Consider the following 15,278-nt stretch of genomic DNA (forward strand, 5'->3'; position numbering starts at 1 on the left):
TCAGTCGGCTTCGTGATGGGCATTCTAAATTATTTTCTCCCCTTTTTGCTCCTTTCAGCTGGTAAAGTTACAAAAATTTATCAAAAAAAAAACGGAGAAAATAAATAAATTCCAGCGTCTTGTGATGACTGTATTTCCGACAAATCTCAACTTGCTCATGTCCGTCTCCGGAAGGCCCTTTTATGCGATTATGACCGTAATCTTCGCCCCGTCCTCAACTACAAAGATCCCGTCCGGGTCTTCATCCGCATGATACTCAAATATTACAACTATGTAAGTACCACAATAATTGAATGTGTTCTGCTAAATTCAATGGTACCACCCCCTTCCAGGACATCCACGACAACAGCTTCACCATCGACAGCTGGTTCGCCATGGTAAGACGTTTCCTCCCAAAAAAATTCAAAGTTTTAGCGTCAGTTTATATTTTTTTAACGTCCTCTCTAGATTTTTTTCTGGGTTTTTTTATAACAGAAATTCAACTCAACATATGTGTTTATCTTCTACTTAAATTCTTTTTTTGTTTTCTAATTGCAACTGTTAATGAATGAGATTTTTTCCTCTCCTTACTATGTTTTTCCATGTCTTACTTTACATAATTCTTTTTTTTTCGAAAATGTTGTAAGATTGTTTTCGACTTTATTTTTCTAAATCCTTCACCCTTTTTACATTCTTCTCTAGATTCATTTTTCGCTCTTTATTTAAGTTCTTCTCTAGAATTTTTTCTTTCTAGAAATATTTCAACTTTCTAATTTAAATTTTGCTGTCCGCTTCTAGTTTATTTTGTTAAGATTTTTCTTCGGATCCTTTAGATTCTTCTCTATTTCCTAATTTAGAATATCTTCTTCTTTCTTAAATCTGATACAATAAATTTGTGTAAACCTTTTTTCTAAATCCTGCAGTTTCTTTTTACTCTTCTATTTTAATTTTTTGTTGAGATTCTTTAGCTATTTAACTAGTTTTTTCTAGAAAACATTTCAACTCTCTGATTAATTGTTAGATTAGATTTGTATTTAGAATTAGATTTCTGAAGAAGTTTTGTTCTAAGTTTAACTTTAAATTCCTATGACGGTTTTTTTACATCGATCGATTAGATTTGCCTGTCTGTCTTCTTTTTACATTAAGGTTTTGGCTTCAATTTTCTGAACTTCTCTCGACTCCCATGTGGCTACACTTTTTTCTGTAGTTTTTTCTATTTTTTTTTCTCCCGTATCTTCTTTACCTTCTTAAATTCTTCTCTAGATTCATATTTTGTTCCTTATCTAACTGGAACTGTTTCTATTTTCTAATTTGAATTCTTAAGGAAGACCTAAAATCTTAAACCTTTGTCTAATCAAGAATTTCCTCTAGGTCATTTAGATTCTTCTCTTAGTGTCTTCTAATTTAGATTTTTCTTAAGACCTTCTAAAAACTCTTCTACATTATTATTGTCTACTTTATTTTTAACACCCCTCTAGAATTTTTTCTATTTATTTTTTTTACCTTATCAAGAGATTTTATTCTAGCATCAGCTTAATTTCAAGCTTTTTCCCTAAATCTTCTATTTTTTCAGTCTTAAACTTTCTTCTATCTTTTCTAGATTCTCGATTAAGTTCTTTTTCTCGATTGTTTTCTATTTTATTTTTCTAAATCCTTCTCCATGTTATATTTTACATTTTTCTCCAAAAGTTATTTTTTTCTTTCTAGAACTGTCCTGCATCATAATTTTCTGTTCTCGATTCTCGATTCTTCTAACTGTTTCGATTTTCTAGTTTTAAATGTTAAGACAAAATCTCAAGAAAATCTGTTCCAATTTAAACTGAAAAAAACATTTCTCCTCTAGATTATCTAGATTCTTCTTACTTAGTGTCTTCTAAGATCATTGTCGACATTTTTAGTTTAATTTCGAGCTTCTTCTCAAAACTCTTTCCTTGGTTTCTGTCTACCTACAACCATCTGAACCTTCTTCTTTATCTTCTATTTATTTTTTTATTTCTCTTTTGCTTATCCAGCAGGATTTTCTACAGAGATTTTATTCTACCTTCCAAACCTTGTCCTACAATCTTTAATTTTTCTTGAACTTTAAATTCTTTTTAAGATTCTCTTTCTTTTAACTTTTTCTCGAGACTTTTTTCTAGACTCTTATCTATTTTTTTAAATTATCTTGACAACTTTTACCTTAGAAGATCCATTTCTATAGATTCTTGTTGTAGTTAATTCTTGCCTAGCTTTTTGGATTTTTTCGAATTTATAATATTGTTTTCTAATCTCTAGAACTTGTTCTACAGCTGCTTTTACCTTCTATCATAAAATTTTAAAGAGTAATCAGAGATTTTGTTCTAACTTCATATATAGATTTTTTAGGAGTTTTTTCGCAACTTTTAGAATATTTCCTTCTCCTTTCTTCTTCAACCCCCTTTCTTCCAGTCATGGGTCGACCAGCACCTCAAATGGACCCCCGACGACTTCGACTCCCTCTCCACCCTGCACCTCGCCGACTCCGACATCTGGGTCCCCGACCTCTCCGTCTACAACCGGCGCGAACAGTCGGGGAACCCCGCAGCCTTCGACCAAGCCACCTGTCTCATCTCCAACCTCGGCCAAGTCTCATGTGTGCCCCCCGTGCACCATACCAGCATCTGCGTGGCCGACTTGACCAAATACCCCTTCGACACCCATAACTGTACCATAAGGTTCGGCTCATGGGTGCACAGTGGCGAGGAACTGGACATTCAAGTCGCCAAAAACGCGATAAACACCGAGGATCTGGTCCCGAACGGGGAGTGGGAATTGGTCGAAAGTAGGATTGTCAAACATCCCGGGATTTTCAAATGTTGCCCGAATAACACCTACCCTTCCATTAATTTCAGTTTTAGGATACGGAGGCTGGCGGGGGCGCACGCCGCGAGCGTCATTCTCCCAGCCATTGGTAGGGGAAAAAATCAAATATGCAACTCCGCCAAACTGTATTTTTAGCCTTAATCATCCTAACTTTTGCCTCCTTGTGGCTATCACCCGACAATAATCAAAGACTCATCTTGTGCTACATTAACGTGGTCAATGAATTCCTCTACGTGCAGTATATATCATGGATGATACCAATGACTGGCGACAAAATCCCCCTAATTCGTAACACACTAACCACCAACTTGGCAATTAATTACAGCAAAAATTTCAGTTTTATTCGCCCGTGACTCTCTTTTGTTGTCAGCTTTCGCGGTAGTTTTTAGCTTGATGGTGAAAAGTATGGCGGAGCGCGAGAAAATAGCGCCGGCATGGGTATCCAAAATTGTGTGCATTTTCGTAGCTTTTAAGCCCGGCCAATTTATTTTCCTTGATGAGACTTCGTTTAAAGTATAAATTTGTAATAAAAAACGTTAAGTAATCGCAATTTACAGGCGATGGGTAATGAGGAAGATGGCGCCGCGATTCTGGCACAAAATGGCGGCCCGAAAAACAACGAATGGCGCATTTTCGGGCAGATTTTGGACCGAATTTTTTTCCTCGTCTACGTGATTGTTTATTTGGGGATGATTATCGGGTTCACCCCTTAGAAACACCCGTATATGGTGGGAAAAATGCGTTTGATTATGAAAGACATTTATTTTTTTGACAACAGATGTAACAGTTTTGTACAACATTTATCAAAAAAATAGACAATAATAACAAAAAGTTTAGTTTATTTATTTTTATTAAGCAACTTTACATTAAAGCCCCTCGTAGTCTGTACAATAGGTAATCTTCTCAAATGGTGGCAATCACAGTAACTCGTTTTTGGGGTTATCACACGTCATAAAAGTGTAAGAAAATATTTTGCTGTTGTCCTGAGGTGTTAAAATGTTTTCTTGCACTTGTGTGATGAATTTGGAAAGCAGCGCGGACTAAAAGGCTTTAAAACGTGTAATTTATACAATTTTATTATGTCATGGCTTATTTACAGAATATTACAAGATGTACAGACTCCAACTGTTTAAGTAAAAAAGGACAGTGTTCGAATTATACAAATCTTATTCCAATAAAACTGGAATGGAACAAATACAATGTAAAATAGTAAAAATAAAAAGTTATATATCTAACCGTATGAATTTTTTGTTTTTTGTATAATAATAAAGAAGACAGTTTTACATTAAAAAATACACAGTACTTTCTAATAAGTCAAATATCAGTCTACTACAAAGTATCAACTAATCGTTTATGACTTTAACAGACATGACAATGTCTTTACACTATTTACAATGAATAAAATCAAATGTACAATACGTTTGCATTGCAAAACAGCTGTGGATCTAAATCAAGTCATCAGGATACGTCAGCAGTGCACACTAGATAACAAGACACAACTATGGAATGCTTTAGTCACTACTTGTCTCGAGTTCGGGCACTCACTTGGTCGGATAAGGGTTTATTACTGTCACTGCTGCTGCTTGCTGGCTTGCCAACACTGCCGCTGGAAAAACAAACACAATTTCACTCAAACCAGAATTACCAACACCAAAAAAAATTTCGTTTGTTTATTCATATAATTGTTTCTTTATTAATTCATTCCCTTGTTCTTTATTTTCTCTTACATACGAGTATTTGTAAAAAATATATAATCTATCAGAATTTTTTGTATAATCAAAAATTTCATACAGGGGAGTTTAAAGTAACGCATAAAATTCATATTTTAATTATGACGTTAGTTTTATTATTTTTTTAATGGCGACCGACACTTTTGTCTTCTGTTTTTGATTTTACTGGTAAGCATAAAAAATTGAAACAATAAATAAATAAAAAGAATAAAATAAAATAAAAACTTTCTTTTATCAGCGGTTTTATCTTGCTATCAAAATGGATAAAAAAGACGAGAGCAGAAAAACTGCATTTATTCTAAGGAGAATAAATGAAAGCAAAGAAAATTTTAAGATAAAATTAAAGAAATAGCTTACGCAAAAACCCCATAACAATTTTTTATAGTCACCCGATATTTACCTCCATACGGGGGCGGATACATGGGGTACCCCAACCCCACATGCGTATGATGATGCGTATGCACGTGTCTTTGTGGGGGCGGCGACCTTGAGTCTTTGCCGTCCCCCGGCGTTTGCTTCCCCGCCGGCGTCGTACTCGTCGACGTCGGAGGCTGCGTCATTTGCGGTTGTGAAACGGGCGCCGGCTGACTCGTACTCGGACTCGAACTAGCAACTGAAGTTTTAGGTGTGGGACTTTTAATAGCCCTCTCTTGCAACTCGTGTATCTTGTGCGAGGAGTAGTATTGGGCGTGATGTTGCAACATATCGAGTGCTTTGGGGGGCGGCGCCCTCGACAAATCCTCCGGGGCATGATACCTGGGGATTTGATGCAGGTAGGGGTTGCCGCTGTACGGCCCCGGGACCATAATCCCGCGATACATTGGGTGGTTTGGGTCGAACGGGAGGGCCCCATAGTGGGGCGATTGCATGTAGCTGGGGTGGATGTAAGCGTATTGGGAGGTTGGAGGTGGCGGGGGGCCTTGTGTCTCCATGGTGGGTTTGACTCCTTCTTGTTTCAGGTCTTTGTCTTTTTTCTCCTCCGGTTTGGGGTCCTTGTGCTTGAGGCTGGGGCTGGGTGGGGGCGGTTTTGTGGGGGTGGTGGTTTTGTGGGTGTAGAAGCGGCGGACGTCGTCGTGTGGGGGCTGCTGTCGGGGGTACATGTAAGGGTTCATTTGGTTCTTGATTTCGATGCTTTCTTTGAGGATTTGGTGGTTTTCGTTTTGGTGTTTGTCCTTTGGCGGGGGCTCTGTTTTCACTTTGGGGACTTGGATGGGGTTCGGGATGGGGGCTGGGGGCTGTTTGATGGGTTGCTCGATGGGACTGGGGCTCTCTTTAATGCGCTCCTCTTTGATTTTGTCTTCTTGGACCATGGGGACGCCGCCGAAATTCGGATCCATATTGTACGGGTACCCTGGCATATAACCATATGGGTAATAATGTTGCTGAGGTAAAATTTTTTGTTGGTAATCATTTCCTTCTTTCTTACCATCTTTATCGGGCTTTTCCCCCGTTTTCTCGTCCTTATTCTTGCCTTCTTGGGGCACCAAATACTGAGGCTGGCCATAGAACGGATACATACCATATTGAGGCATGTGGGGCACTTGCCCCCCTTCACTCTTCTTATCCGCACTCTTACTCTTATCCCCCAAGTCACTCTCGACAGGAGCCCCATCATCGGAAATGTCCGAATAGGCGGGACTTTGCACTTCGTCCCTGGCAGTTTGTTCCACGCCGAAGACAGGTTGCTCGTTCTGAGACGGCGGATGGGGGCTTCCGGCCGGACTCTTCCGGTTCTTTTTCTTAAAACTTTGAGCCTTGTTGTTTTGTTGTTGTTGCTGCTGTTTGGTTTTGTCTTCGGGCATGAGTGCGGCAGTGGGTTTGACTTTAAATTGCGGCGTTATTTTGGCTTGAGTCGGGGATGGGGGCGCATGGGGGGACATCGGGGGAGCACTTTGTAGGTTTTGCGGGGGGATAATCAGCGTCGGGGGCTGGGTGAACTGCTGCGACGGCAGAGACACCTGAGATTGCAACTGCGAAGTGAAAGACTGCGGTTGAGCATTCGGGGGTTCAGTCTGGGGGCTCGCCGGCTCCGGGGGCAGCGACGCCGACACGGCGCGCACGCCCGAGTGGGGCGCCGAAGGCGCCAGCGGCGGTCCTGCAACAGAAATGTCAAATAATAACACAAAAAATTTACCATTGTGAGGTTAGAATACTAACTGCGTTTACACTGTGCTTAAATCTGTTTTCTAACAAAGAAATTCCTGACTTTGAAATGCCATAATTGCCGATTCTAATTATTTGCAAGCCTATTTATGAATGTGTGACAAAATTACGTAATGATAATAACGTTGGAAGTCCTTTTTTTTCCTAAATTGTTAAATTGTTGTGTAAACGTTGTAAAATTTTGCCTTATGAACAAAAAATGGCGTTGATTTTTGACAGATGACAGTAGAAAAATTGATATTTTGGGGCCCAGTCAGTATGTACCTGCTGCTGGTGTCTTGGAGGCGAAGACGCCGACGGGGAACTCCTCCGTGGGCGTGTACCTCAAAACGCCCGGTTTAACCACACTTTTGTCCATCTGGACGGTGGGTGAGGCGGCGCCGGCCCCCAGGTCACTGGTCGCCGGCGACGGCGGCGTGCTCCTCGGCGTGGCCGGCTGACTAGACACCTCCAGCCCCCTTAAGATCATCGGCAACTCCTCCTTCTTGGGCGTAAGGGGGCTGTCCTGTCCCTTCTCTGGCGACTTAACTGGCGTCGCCGGACTGGGGGCCTCGATATTGGACTCGTCGTTCTCCGACATGGACGTCACCTCCTTGGCGTCGTCATCGTCGGCTGAGCCGTGTGCGTGCGACTGGTGGTACTTAAGTCCATTGATATGTTTGTACTTCTTGGAGCAGTTGGGCTCAGGACACTCCAGCAGCACTGGCGAGGGCGGCGGCGAGCCGGGAACGACCGGCGGCGGCGGTGTTGGGGGTGGTGCCGCAATTTTGGATTTTTTCCCTGGGAGCGGTTGCGGTGAATCCTCATCACCGGCTCGACTTTTGCGTTTGCTGGGCTCGGGACGTGGGGGGACGAAGGGGGTGGGCGAGGAGGGGGCCGATGGGCCGCCGTTCGCCGCCCCCCGACGACCCTTCACGCCGCCGTTTCGAAGTTTGCTGTGCACCGATGAACGGGTCTCTGTGAACGGGGGTGGGTCAGTGCTGGGGGTGGCGGGGGCGGAACGGCCTCTCTTACCTCGTCCTTTGGGGGTGCGATTGTCCAGGTCACTTGTGGGAGAATCACAGAATCTGCAACAACGCAAACGGTCAAAAACACGACTTGGGGGAAAACAGACACAAAAACGGACACAAAATAAAAAACCAATTTTAGAAACGTAACAATTAGTGTATTTGGATAAATTAATTACATTGCAAAAATATACAACAGATGTGCTAACATTGGTAACAAAAAATTGACTAATTATTCCGTGAGCTTAGGGTTTAAGGGATTTGGCAATTCTCACCTAGGGGGCGCCCAGTCATGGCGGGTGCAGTCCAATAAAGTTCCTACGTAGGTCTTTCCTCTCCAAGTAACGTTGACTACAAGAACACCTTCGGAAAAATCAGAAATTAAAATCTACTCTTCAATTACGTCAATTGAAAAAATAGACAAGTGTATCGAATGAATTTGAAATTAGTTGGCACTAGTGAGTAATGTGCTGTTTTCAAATCAGTTCTGCCAACTGCCGGGCGACTGATCGGAAACAATGTTATCGTTTGCGAGAGCAACAGCATTACAAGATTCCAATCTAAATAAAAGCACACCCGTCCATAAATCAGTTAGACTTCAGCGAGTGGCTTATCTTATCGCGCGTAATCAAATCCTGTTTGAAAAAAGCCTCACCTCCTTCAGTCTCGTGCCAAACGATTCCCTCAAGCGTGACACTTGTACCGGGTTCGCAAGGCCCTAAACAATCGGGTTCGGTGATGGTTCCCACACTGGTGCCTATACACACGTCGGAAACCTCCTGCAAAAGAAGTCCATTGTTTAATCAACCAGCTGATATGATTAGACTCAAAGCGTTATTAATCGCGGATTATCTCTGAATTTAATTCAATCAACAGGAAAAAATCGAATCAATTCAATCGGCTTCCTACAACAACCGGATTCTTGAACGCCTCGCTCTAATAGAAACACTGAAAGTGATTAGATTATTAATTAATGATTAGCATTATTTATGCGTATGATTGATGTTTTTTCATCCACAGGACAAATTATAATTCGAACAGACATGTTATTAACAGTGTTATAAATTATACATGTTATTATCATATCATTAGCGAACTAGTTCTCGCTAGAATGTTTCCATAAATGATGATTTCAACTTTTAGCACAGCATTCACGCTCATTTTATGGACGCCTCGTTAAAACCAGATGCAAGAAAAGCGCTGATATGCGGTTGCCGAGGCTCAAAGCTTGATCCAAAAAACATAAATATTTACCACACCTCACTCGAACCTAATTTTTACTTAGAGATAATTATCGGAGTGGAATGAACCGCTGTATCAATTATTTACCCTTGCACGCATCGACCGGTGGCAATTTCATTCGAGCCCTCTGATGGGATAATAAAACCGAATGTCCGACCGATTTTCTACATTTCCGTTCGACCCAATAAAACGCAGCCGAAACGAGCCTGCACACGTGCTGTTTTGTTTGCCTTTCGTGTGGATAAAGGGGGTGAGAGCACTTCATGCGGTGAAGGGTTGTTTTTTCACAAATTGTCTCAATTAAATCATTTTTGCACCTAATCCGGGCCTGTCGCGTAATTTAATGGGATGTGTCCCGCTCGCCGCCCCCGCGGCTTTACAGACCGCAGTATTGATTTCGTCCCCTTCGGGCCACCGCCACCGCCGCCGCCGCCGCCGCCAAACGCGGTCGTTTCCAGCACGCTCCACGGATCATCAGACACGACAGCTTCCGTTTGACAGATGGAACTTGTCACGCCAACCCTCGAAACCACTTCCGGACTTAACAAGAGATAAACCACCCAACCAAATGTTTACGATGATTTTAATTCAAATTTAATAACATTCGCTGCTGCACAATAATTGCCAGTTAGTTGATGGAAACACAAAGGACGAAATACCGAACCCCGAACAATGGCTTTATTTCCATCCGTTTTAAACTAAATCCCATCACAATATTGTTATTAACCGGAGTTTTATTCGCTTGTGGCATGATTTGCATTTAGATTGATGGGCGAAAGTCGCCCATGCAGGGCCGGATTAAAACAATAAATGATAATAAAGGTGATTTTTTTGGGACCTACTTTATAAACTTTTTTTTTTTTTAAATGTTATACAAAACTCAAGCCGACCATTCTGAGTTAAATTATTTTCAAACCCGTTCCTGTAAGTGAATAATTTTTTGCATTCGATAAACGAAGGTTCGAAGAGCGTTCTCGAATTTTTAAAATTGTCAAGGCTACTATGATTTTTTTAAATGGTTAAAAAATACGGATATCTAAAGGTTAGGATATGAAATGACGTACGAAGAAAACGTTCCCGTCCTCGATAGTTCCGTTAATGTCGCCAGAGAGGGCGGTTGTTCCATTGCCGCCTAAGTTTTCAGACAAATTTGAAAAAATGGTTGTACTTGTATAACGGTCAAAAAATCGCAAACAAAAAATACAGGCAGATAGAACACTACATTCTCAATAGTAAGACATAAACATAATGCAGAGATTTTATCGTAAACTACTTTAAAAAAAATTGCACTCTGCCCCATATTTTTCAAAACGCTGCGAATACGGTTACAGTTGCAAGAAAAAAGTTAGAAAGAAAGTTGTAGGGAATTAAATTTCCTACAAAAAAGTCCGCGAGACCATGTCTCTACCTTCAACCATTTAGGCCCCAAAGTCGTTCAAAGACGTTTAAGCGACCCAATTGCTTCGTTTTGCCGGTGGTCAAATATTGGAAAGTTAATTTATACCTAAACCGTTGAAGATAGAAATATGGTGTCGCGGACTTTTTTGTAGAAAATTTAGTTCTCTACAACTTTGTTCCTTACACTTTTTTTGTATCTTCAACCGTATTCGCAGCATTCGCAGAAATATAAGGTGAAACGCAAATTGCTAATGCAAAGCTATAATTCTTTGCGCACTGTCGCATATTTATCAAAACGCTGGGAATACGGTTGAAGATACAAAAAAAGTGTAAGGAACAAAGTTGTAGGGAATTAAATTTCCTATAAAAAAGTCCGCGACACCATATTTTTATCTCCTACAGTGTAGGTATAAATTAACTTTTTGTTACTTGCCCACTGGTAGAACGAAACGAATTCGTCGCTTGAGCGTTTTTAAACGTCTTTGGGGCCTAAACTGTTGACGATAGAGATATGGTCTCGCTGACTTTTTTAAAGGAAATTTAATTCTCTACAAATTTCTTCCTTACATTTTTCTGGTATCTTTCACCGTATTCGCAGCGTCTTGAAAAATACGGGACGAAGCATAAATTTTAAATTATAAACATTTTTTTTTCTCATGTTTCTTATGAAAATTTTAGTCGTCAGTTATTCTCAGTCTGTTAAGAGTGGTCTGTTGGATTTAAATTAATTTAAAACAATTTGGCGTCGGTATAACGCTCAAAACGCCCTCATTTTTACTCTGCCGTACTATTTTTTTTGGGTTCAAAAAATCTTGTTGCGTCTCCTAAGTTATAGTCCTCCGTAGTTCTAACACAGTTTTTTCGAATGGCAATCAAAAAATTTTTATAGAGACTCGTATCAACGTTTTCTATCCGTTTTGTGTGATTATTTCAAAAACTGTAAGAGACAGTAATTTTACGCAGTTTGAATTGATTGTGTAAAAAATTTCAAAGCTCTAGATCCGTTATTAAAACTTGAAGTTTCAAATTAGGCCTAACAGAATCAGCCTGTACAATAATTCAATAAAATCCCAAGTAATTAATCAGAAGGATAAACAGACACGACAGCTAGCTAACTCGCCGTCGTCGTAACGATCTAATCCTGCAAAACTGGTTGCATTTCCGGATGTCGTTAAATGTGCAAGGAATTCAATTTAAGTGGCTGTGTCAGCTGCAAAACGCATTTTGCAACAAAAAATTGAAACGTGGACAGCATGTTAGGCGCTTCGTGATTATTTTTAATCAAAGTTCAAAGTTTTTGTCTGAGAGATGAGCCGAGCGCTTGCCAAAAGAATCAATGAGCAATCACTGCGTATTTTTAGACTTTATGGCGATTTTCAACAACCGGACTTTGCCTCACACACAAAAATCGCACATCTCGTGGCAAACAAGTGATAAACACCTGTTTGGCCCTTGTGCCGCATTCAATTATCGCCGAAAGGGTGTGAATCCCCGGAGGCGGTTGTCCCAAACGGTTAGCTTCGCCTAACACCTGCTCGTGAGGGGACCCAGCATTATAATTAGCGCTAAATGAGCGGAACTAAATTCGAATTGATTAGCTTGTAGGAGAATTAATGGCACATGTCCGTGCAGAATTTTTCCCCTTCTCTGGCAATTTCTTTGTTGCCGAAACGACACAAAGCCGCGCTCTTCTGAATGTAGTTAGCGCACGCAATTATGCCATTAAAACCTACTGAATATTTCATGTCGGTATGAATTATAAATTATTACACAGCTCGCGTGGTTATCTCGAAAATTGTTTCATTTGATTCGAACATCGAGTGAGAAAAAATACACAAACCTTTTGTTTGCAAGAAATGCATCCCTCGGTCGATCGCCCTGCTTCTGCGCGCTGCGCAAAAATTGGGTCACCCCTTGTGTAATTACAGTATCATGAAGTTGATAAAACAGAGGATTTGACTCGTGTTGAATAATTAATTCCAGTATTGGAGGGACATACAGGGTGGCCCAGCTTAGCTCTTTTGATATTTTGCAATGTCACTAGACATCAAAAAATGTTGCTTTCATTTTTATTAACTATATATTAAAACTAAAGGTACAAACCGATTTTTTGGTTTATTTTAAGTAAGAAGCTAAAAAGTATCCTAATGAGCACAAGAAATAATAGCATGTCATTAAAAAATATATATAAGTTGACGTCATACTTTTTTGGGACACTCTGTATAATCAAAGAAATTTTCCTGGAGTGTGTCCTAGAGTATAAATAGCGTGTACCAAACATCATAAGTTCAGCTTACATGATAACTGAGCTACGGAAGAGGGGAGCAGGGTTGGGCCACCCTGTATATGCCACCGCATGGGGAGGGTCGTGTTGTGGCCAAAACTAGATCAACTCGAGGGGTGAAAAGTGCCAACGATCGTTGTAACACATGCTTCAACTAGGAAGGGAATGAAGGGTTTATTTTGCACATAATAACACGTTTTGATGCGGGGACGGAATTTAAACTTGTAAATATCGTCGAAATTGAATAAAACTTTCAAGAGAGCTTTATTGGGCCCTAAAGGACGACTCAGTGTCTAGGCGCTTTTATTTATTGTGAAAAACTTTTATGAAAAAATTTGTGGTCGGGACTTCCCCCGAGCCCGGAGCAATGTTCCAGTTGTAGATTATCAATTACGGTCAGGTACACAAATTGTGAACAGGGTGTCGGCCCGAGATTGCGCACGTCGTTCTACGCCCTTGCCATGCCAAACTTTATCTCTTTGAGTCACTTCACCAGGGGTGAATTCCCTTGATGTGCCGTCGTAATCAAGACACCGGGGGGGTGAATACGATAATCGCTCATGATGAAAGGGGGTGACGTCATTACCACCACCATCACAGCTGGGCTTTTTGTTGAGTGTTATTGGGCCATCTGCCCCCTGATTTAGTTCAAATGGTTGCGTGTTGGAATGCGACGAAAAAGAAAGGAAAAAGTGCGTGCAGTTGTTGCAACGATATAAATTTAAAAGTGGAAGGCTAATTGACAGATGGGTTATTAGATTCGTGTAATGGGAGTCGGGCTCTTGTTATTGTTAATAAAACAAATCATTTCGATTATTTATAGGCGCTGCAACCGGAGATTTATACCGTTTTAAATGCGGCCTTTACTCATTCGTAAATTTGAAGCGATCTAAAGCCAACGACAGGCATTTCAAACTTTTCCACGCAAGCACCGCACCTTGACACAGAAAATCTAAGACGGAATTTATTTTTTTTTGTAAAAAACGCTCTTTAGCGAAATTTTCGCAATTTTTTGAGCAGATTTTTGAGATACAAAGTCACTCAATTTTGCTCAACCAAGCCGAAAAATCACTAAATTGGGTCAAAACAAAATAGTTTTCATGCTTTTCTGTTTTATTGACACAATTTTTATACAGAACCGCAACTATTACGCGAAAGTTCGGCAGTAAAATCGCGGATTTTGTAGAAATTATGTTATTTCCGATGTTTTAAATGTAGAAACAAAATTAAAGCAAAAAATTAAATCACTAATTTGTTTAATTATTGTTTAAAATTCTCCAATACGTTACCTCTTTATATCAAAACTTTACCTTCTAAAGTATTTAAAAACTTGGTCAAGAATTTTTTTAGTAAAAAATCCCTTTTTCTCTCTTGATAAATTTTGATTTTTTCGCATTTTTTTATTATTTTCGTAACACACAGAGAAGTTTTTGCATTTTCCCAAGCGAAAGTTTGCAAAACTGAGCAGAAAATTCACTAAACTGAGTCAAAAATGAGCATACTTTGACGATTATGTGACACATTTGTTTCAGAAACGAAAATACTTTATGAGAAGAATAAGCAAAAAAAACGTCAAATTGCGTCGGAAATGATGCTTTTTCTGTGGTTTTCTGCATTCATGCAAATTTTTGATCAAATTACGAAATTTGTTAAATAGCACTTATATCAAGAGTTAAATTAGGTCGAAATAGAATGATTTTTACGTTTTTCTGTTTTATTAAGACATTTTTCATCCAGAAACGCAATTATTTAAAGAAAATTCGTCAAAAATGAGCAAAAAAATCGCGGATTTGGGAGAAATTGTGTTATTTTTGTGTTTTCCGGTGCTTTAAATATGAAAACATAATTATTTTTGACGTTTTTCAGATAAAAACTCAACTTTTAAAAGTGTTGTTATATTTTTCCTTCAAGCGTTTTAGCCAAAAACACAATTAAGAAATTTCATCAAAAATAGAGAAATTTTTCCATTTTCGAGCGAAAGTTTGTTAAATCGAGCTGAAAATTCAGTGAAGTGAGTCAAAAATAAGCATTTTGTGGAAAATTTTTCCAGAAACGCAAGTTATTTACGAAATAAACCAAAAAAACCGTCAAATTTTCTCGGAAATGGTGATTTTAGCGTTCAAGCACGTTTTTGAATTAAAAACTAAAAAAACATAGTCAAATATTTTATCAAAAACTAATTACAGAGTTGTTTGTGCCTAAGATCCTTTCACGAAATTTTGCTAATCTAAGCTAAAAATTCACTAAAACGAATCAAAACTGAAATTATTTTGGGTTTTATTGACACATTTTTCATCCAGAAAGAGAAATATTTCGCAAAATTTGTTAAAAAAATAGCCAAAAAATCGTCGAATTGAGTCGACATGATATATTATTTTTTCGTTTGTCTGGTTTTTATGCACAATTTTCATCTAAAAACTCAATTATTTCGCAAAATTATCCAAAAAAACTGGATCACAAATGGTTTATTTTTCCCCTTTTTGAAAACATTTATAAAGTAAAACTGTTTCTCGCCAATTTTTTTTAAACAGAACGTGAAATCAGTAACAATACTGATACTGTTTTTTTTTTCAAGTGTTTCAGCACATTGTTCAATCAGAAACACAGTAGAAATTTAGTCAAAACACTGAAAAA

General features: G+C 39.3%; 2 protein-coding genes across 7 annotated transcripts in view; one reads left to right on the top strand and one right to left on the bottom strand.

Annotated features, from left to right (window-relative positions):
• The first annotated feature begins 15 nt into the window (after positions 1-15).
• nAChRa9 (nicotinic acetylcholine receptor alpha 9 subunit) lies at positions 16-3,533 on the top strand. The gene is made up of 7 exons (NM_001109954.1): positions 16-61; positions 116-273; positions 333-377; positions 2,407-2,908; positions 2,956-3,108; positions 3,158-3,333; positions 3,378-3,533. The coding sequence occupies exons 1-7, from the start codon at positions 16-18 to the stop codon at positions 3,531-3,533; spliced, it is 1,236 nt and encodes a 411-aa protein (NP_001103424.1).
• Positions 3,534-3,642: 109 nt separating this feature from the next.
• LOC662416 (zinc finger protein 608) overlaps positions 3,643-15,278 on the bottom strand; it is a 35,672-nt gene continuing 24,036 nt past the window's right edge. For 4 of the 6 annotated variants that reach the window (XM_064355421.1, XM_064355420.1, XM_064355418.1 and 1 more), the window contains 5 exons: positions 8,376-8,499; positions 7,996-8,083; positions 6,978-7,780; positions 4,951-6,645; positions 3,643-4,426 (listed from right to left, as the gene is read on the bottom strand). In XM_064355421.1, coding sequence (XP_064211491.1) covers positions 4,362-4,426; positions 4,951-6,645; positions 6,978-7,780; positions 7,996-8,083; positions 8,376-8,499 — 2,775 coding nt within the window. In that variant the 3' untranslated portion in view covers positions 3,643-4,361. The remainder of the gene's footprint in view (positions 4,427-4,950; positions 6,646-6,977; positions 7,781-7,995; positions 8,084-8,375; positions 8,500-15,278) is intronic. The other 2 variants (XM_008197213.3, XM_008197214.3) reach the window with 2 other exon arrangements.

Source organism: Tribolium castaneum, chromosome 3 (genome assembly GCF_031307605.1).
Source record: "Tribolium castaneum strain GA2 chromosome 3, icTriCast1.1, whole genome shotgun sequence".
Lineage (NCBI taxonomy): Eukaryota > Metazoa > Arthropoda > Insecta > Coleoptera > Tenebrionidae > Tribolium > Tribolium castaneum.

Excerpts from the sequence above, each read along its gene's own strand:
- nAChRa9 (NM_001109954.1), top strand. The coding sequence starts at position 16 with ATGGGCATTCTAAATTATTTTCTCCCCTTTTTGCTCCTTTCAGCTG. Across the intron at positions 2,909-2,955 it reads CGTCATTCTCCCAGCCATTG|CCTTAATCATCCTAACTTTT; the intron begins GTAGGGGAAAAA and ends CTGTATTTTTAG. Across the intron at positions 3,109-3,157 it reads CGACAAAATCCCCCTAATTC|TTTTATTCGCCCGTGACTCT; the intron begins GTAACACACTAA and ends CAAAAATTTCAG.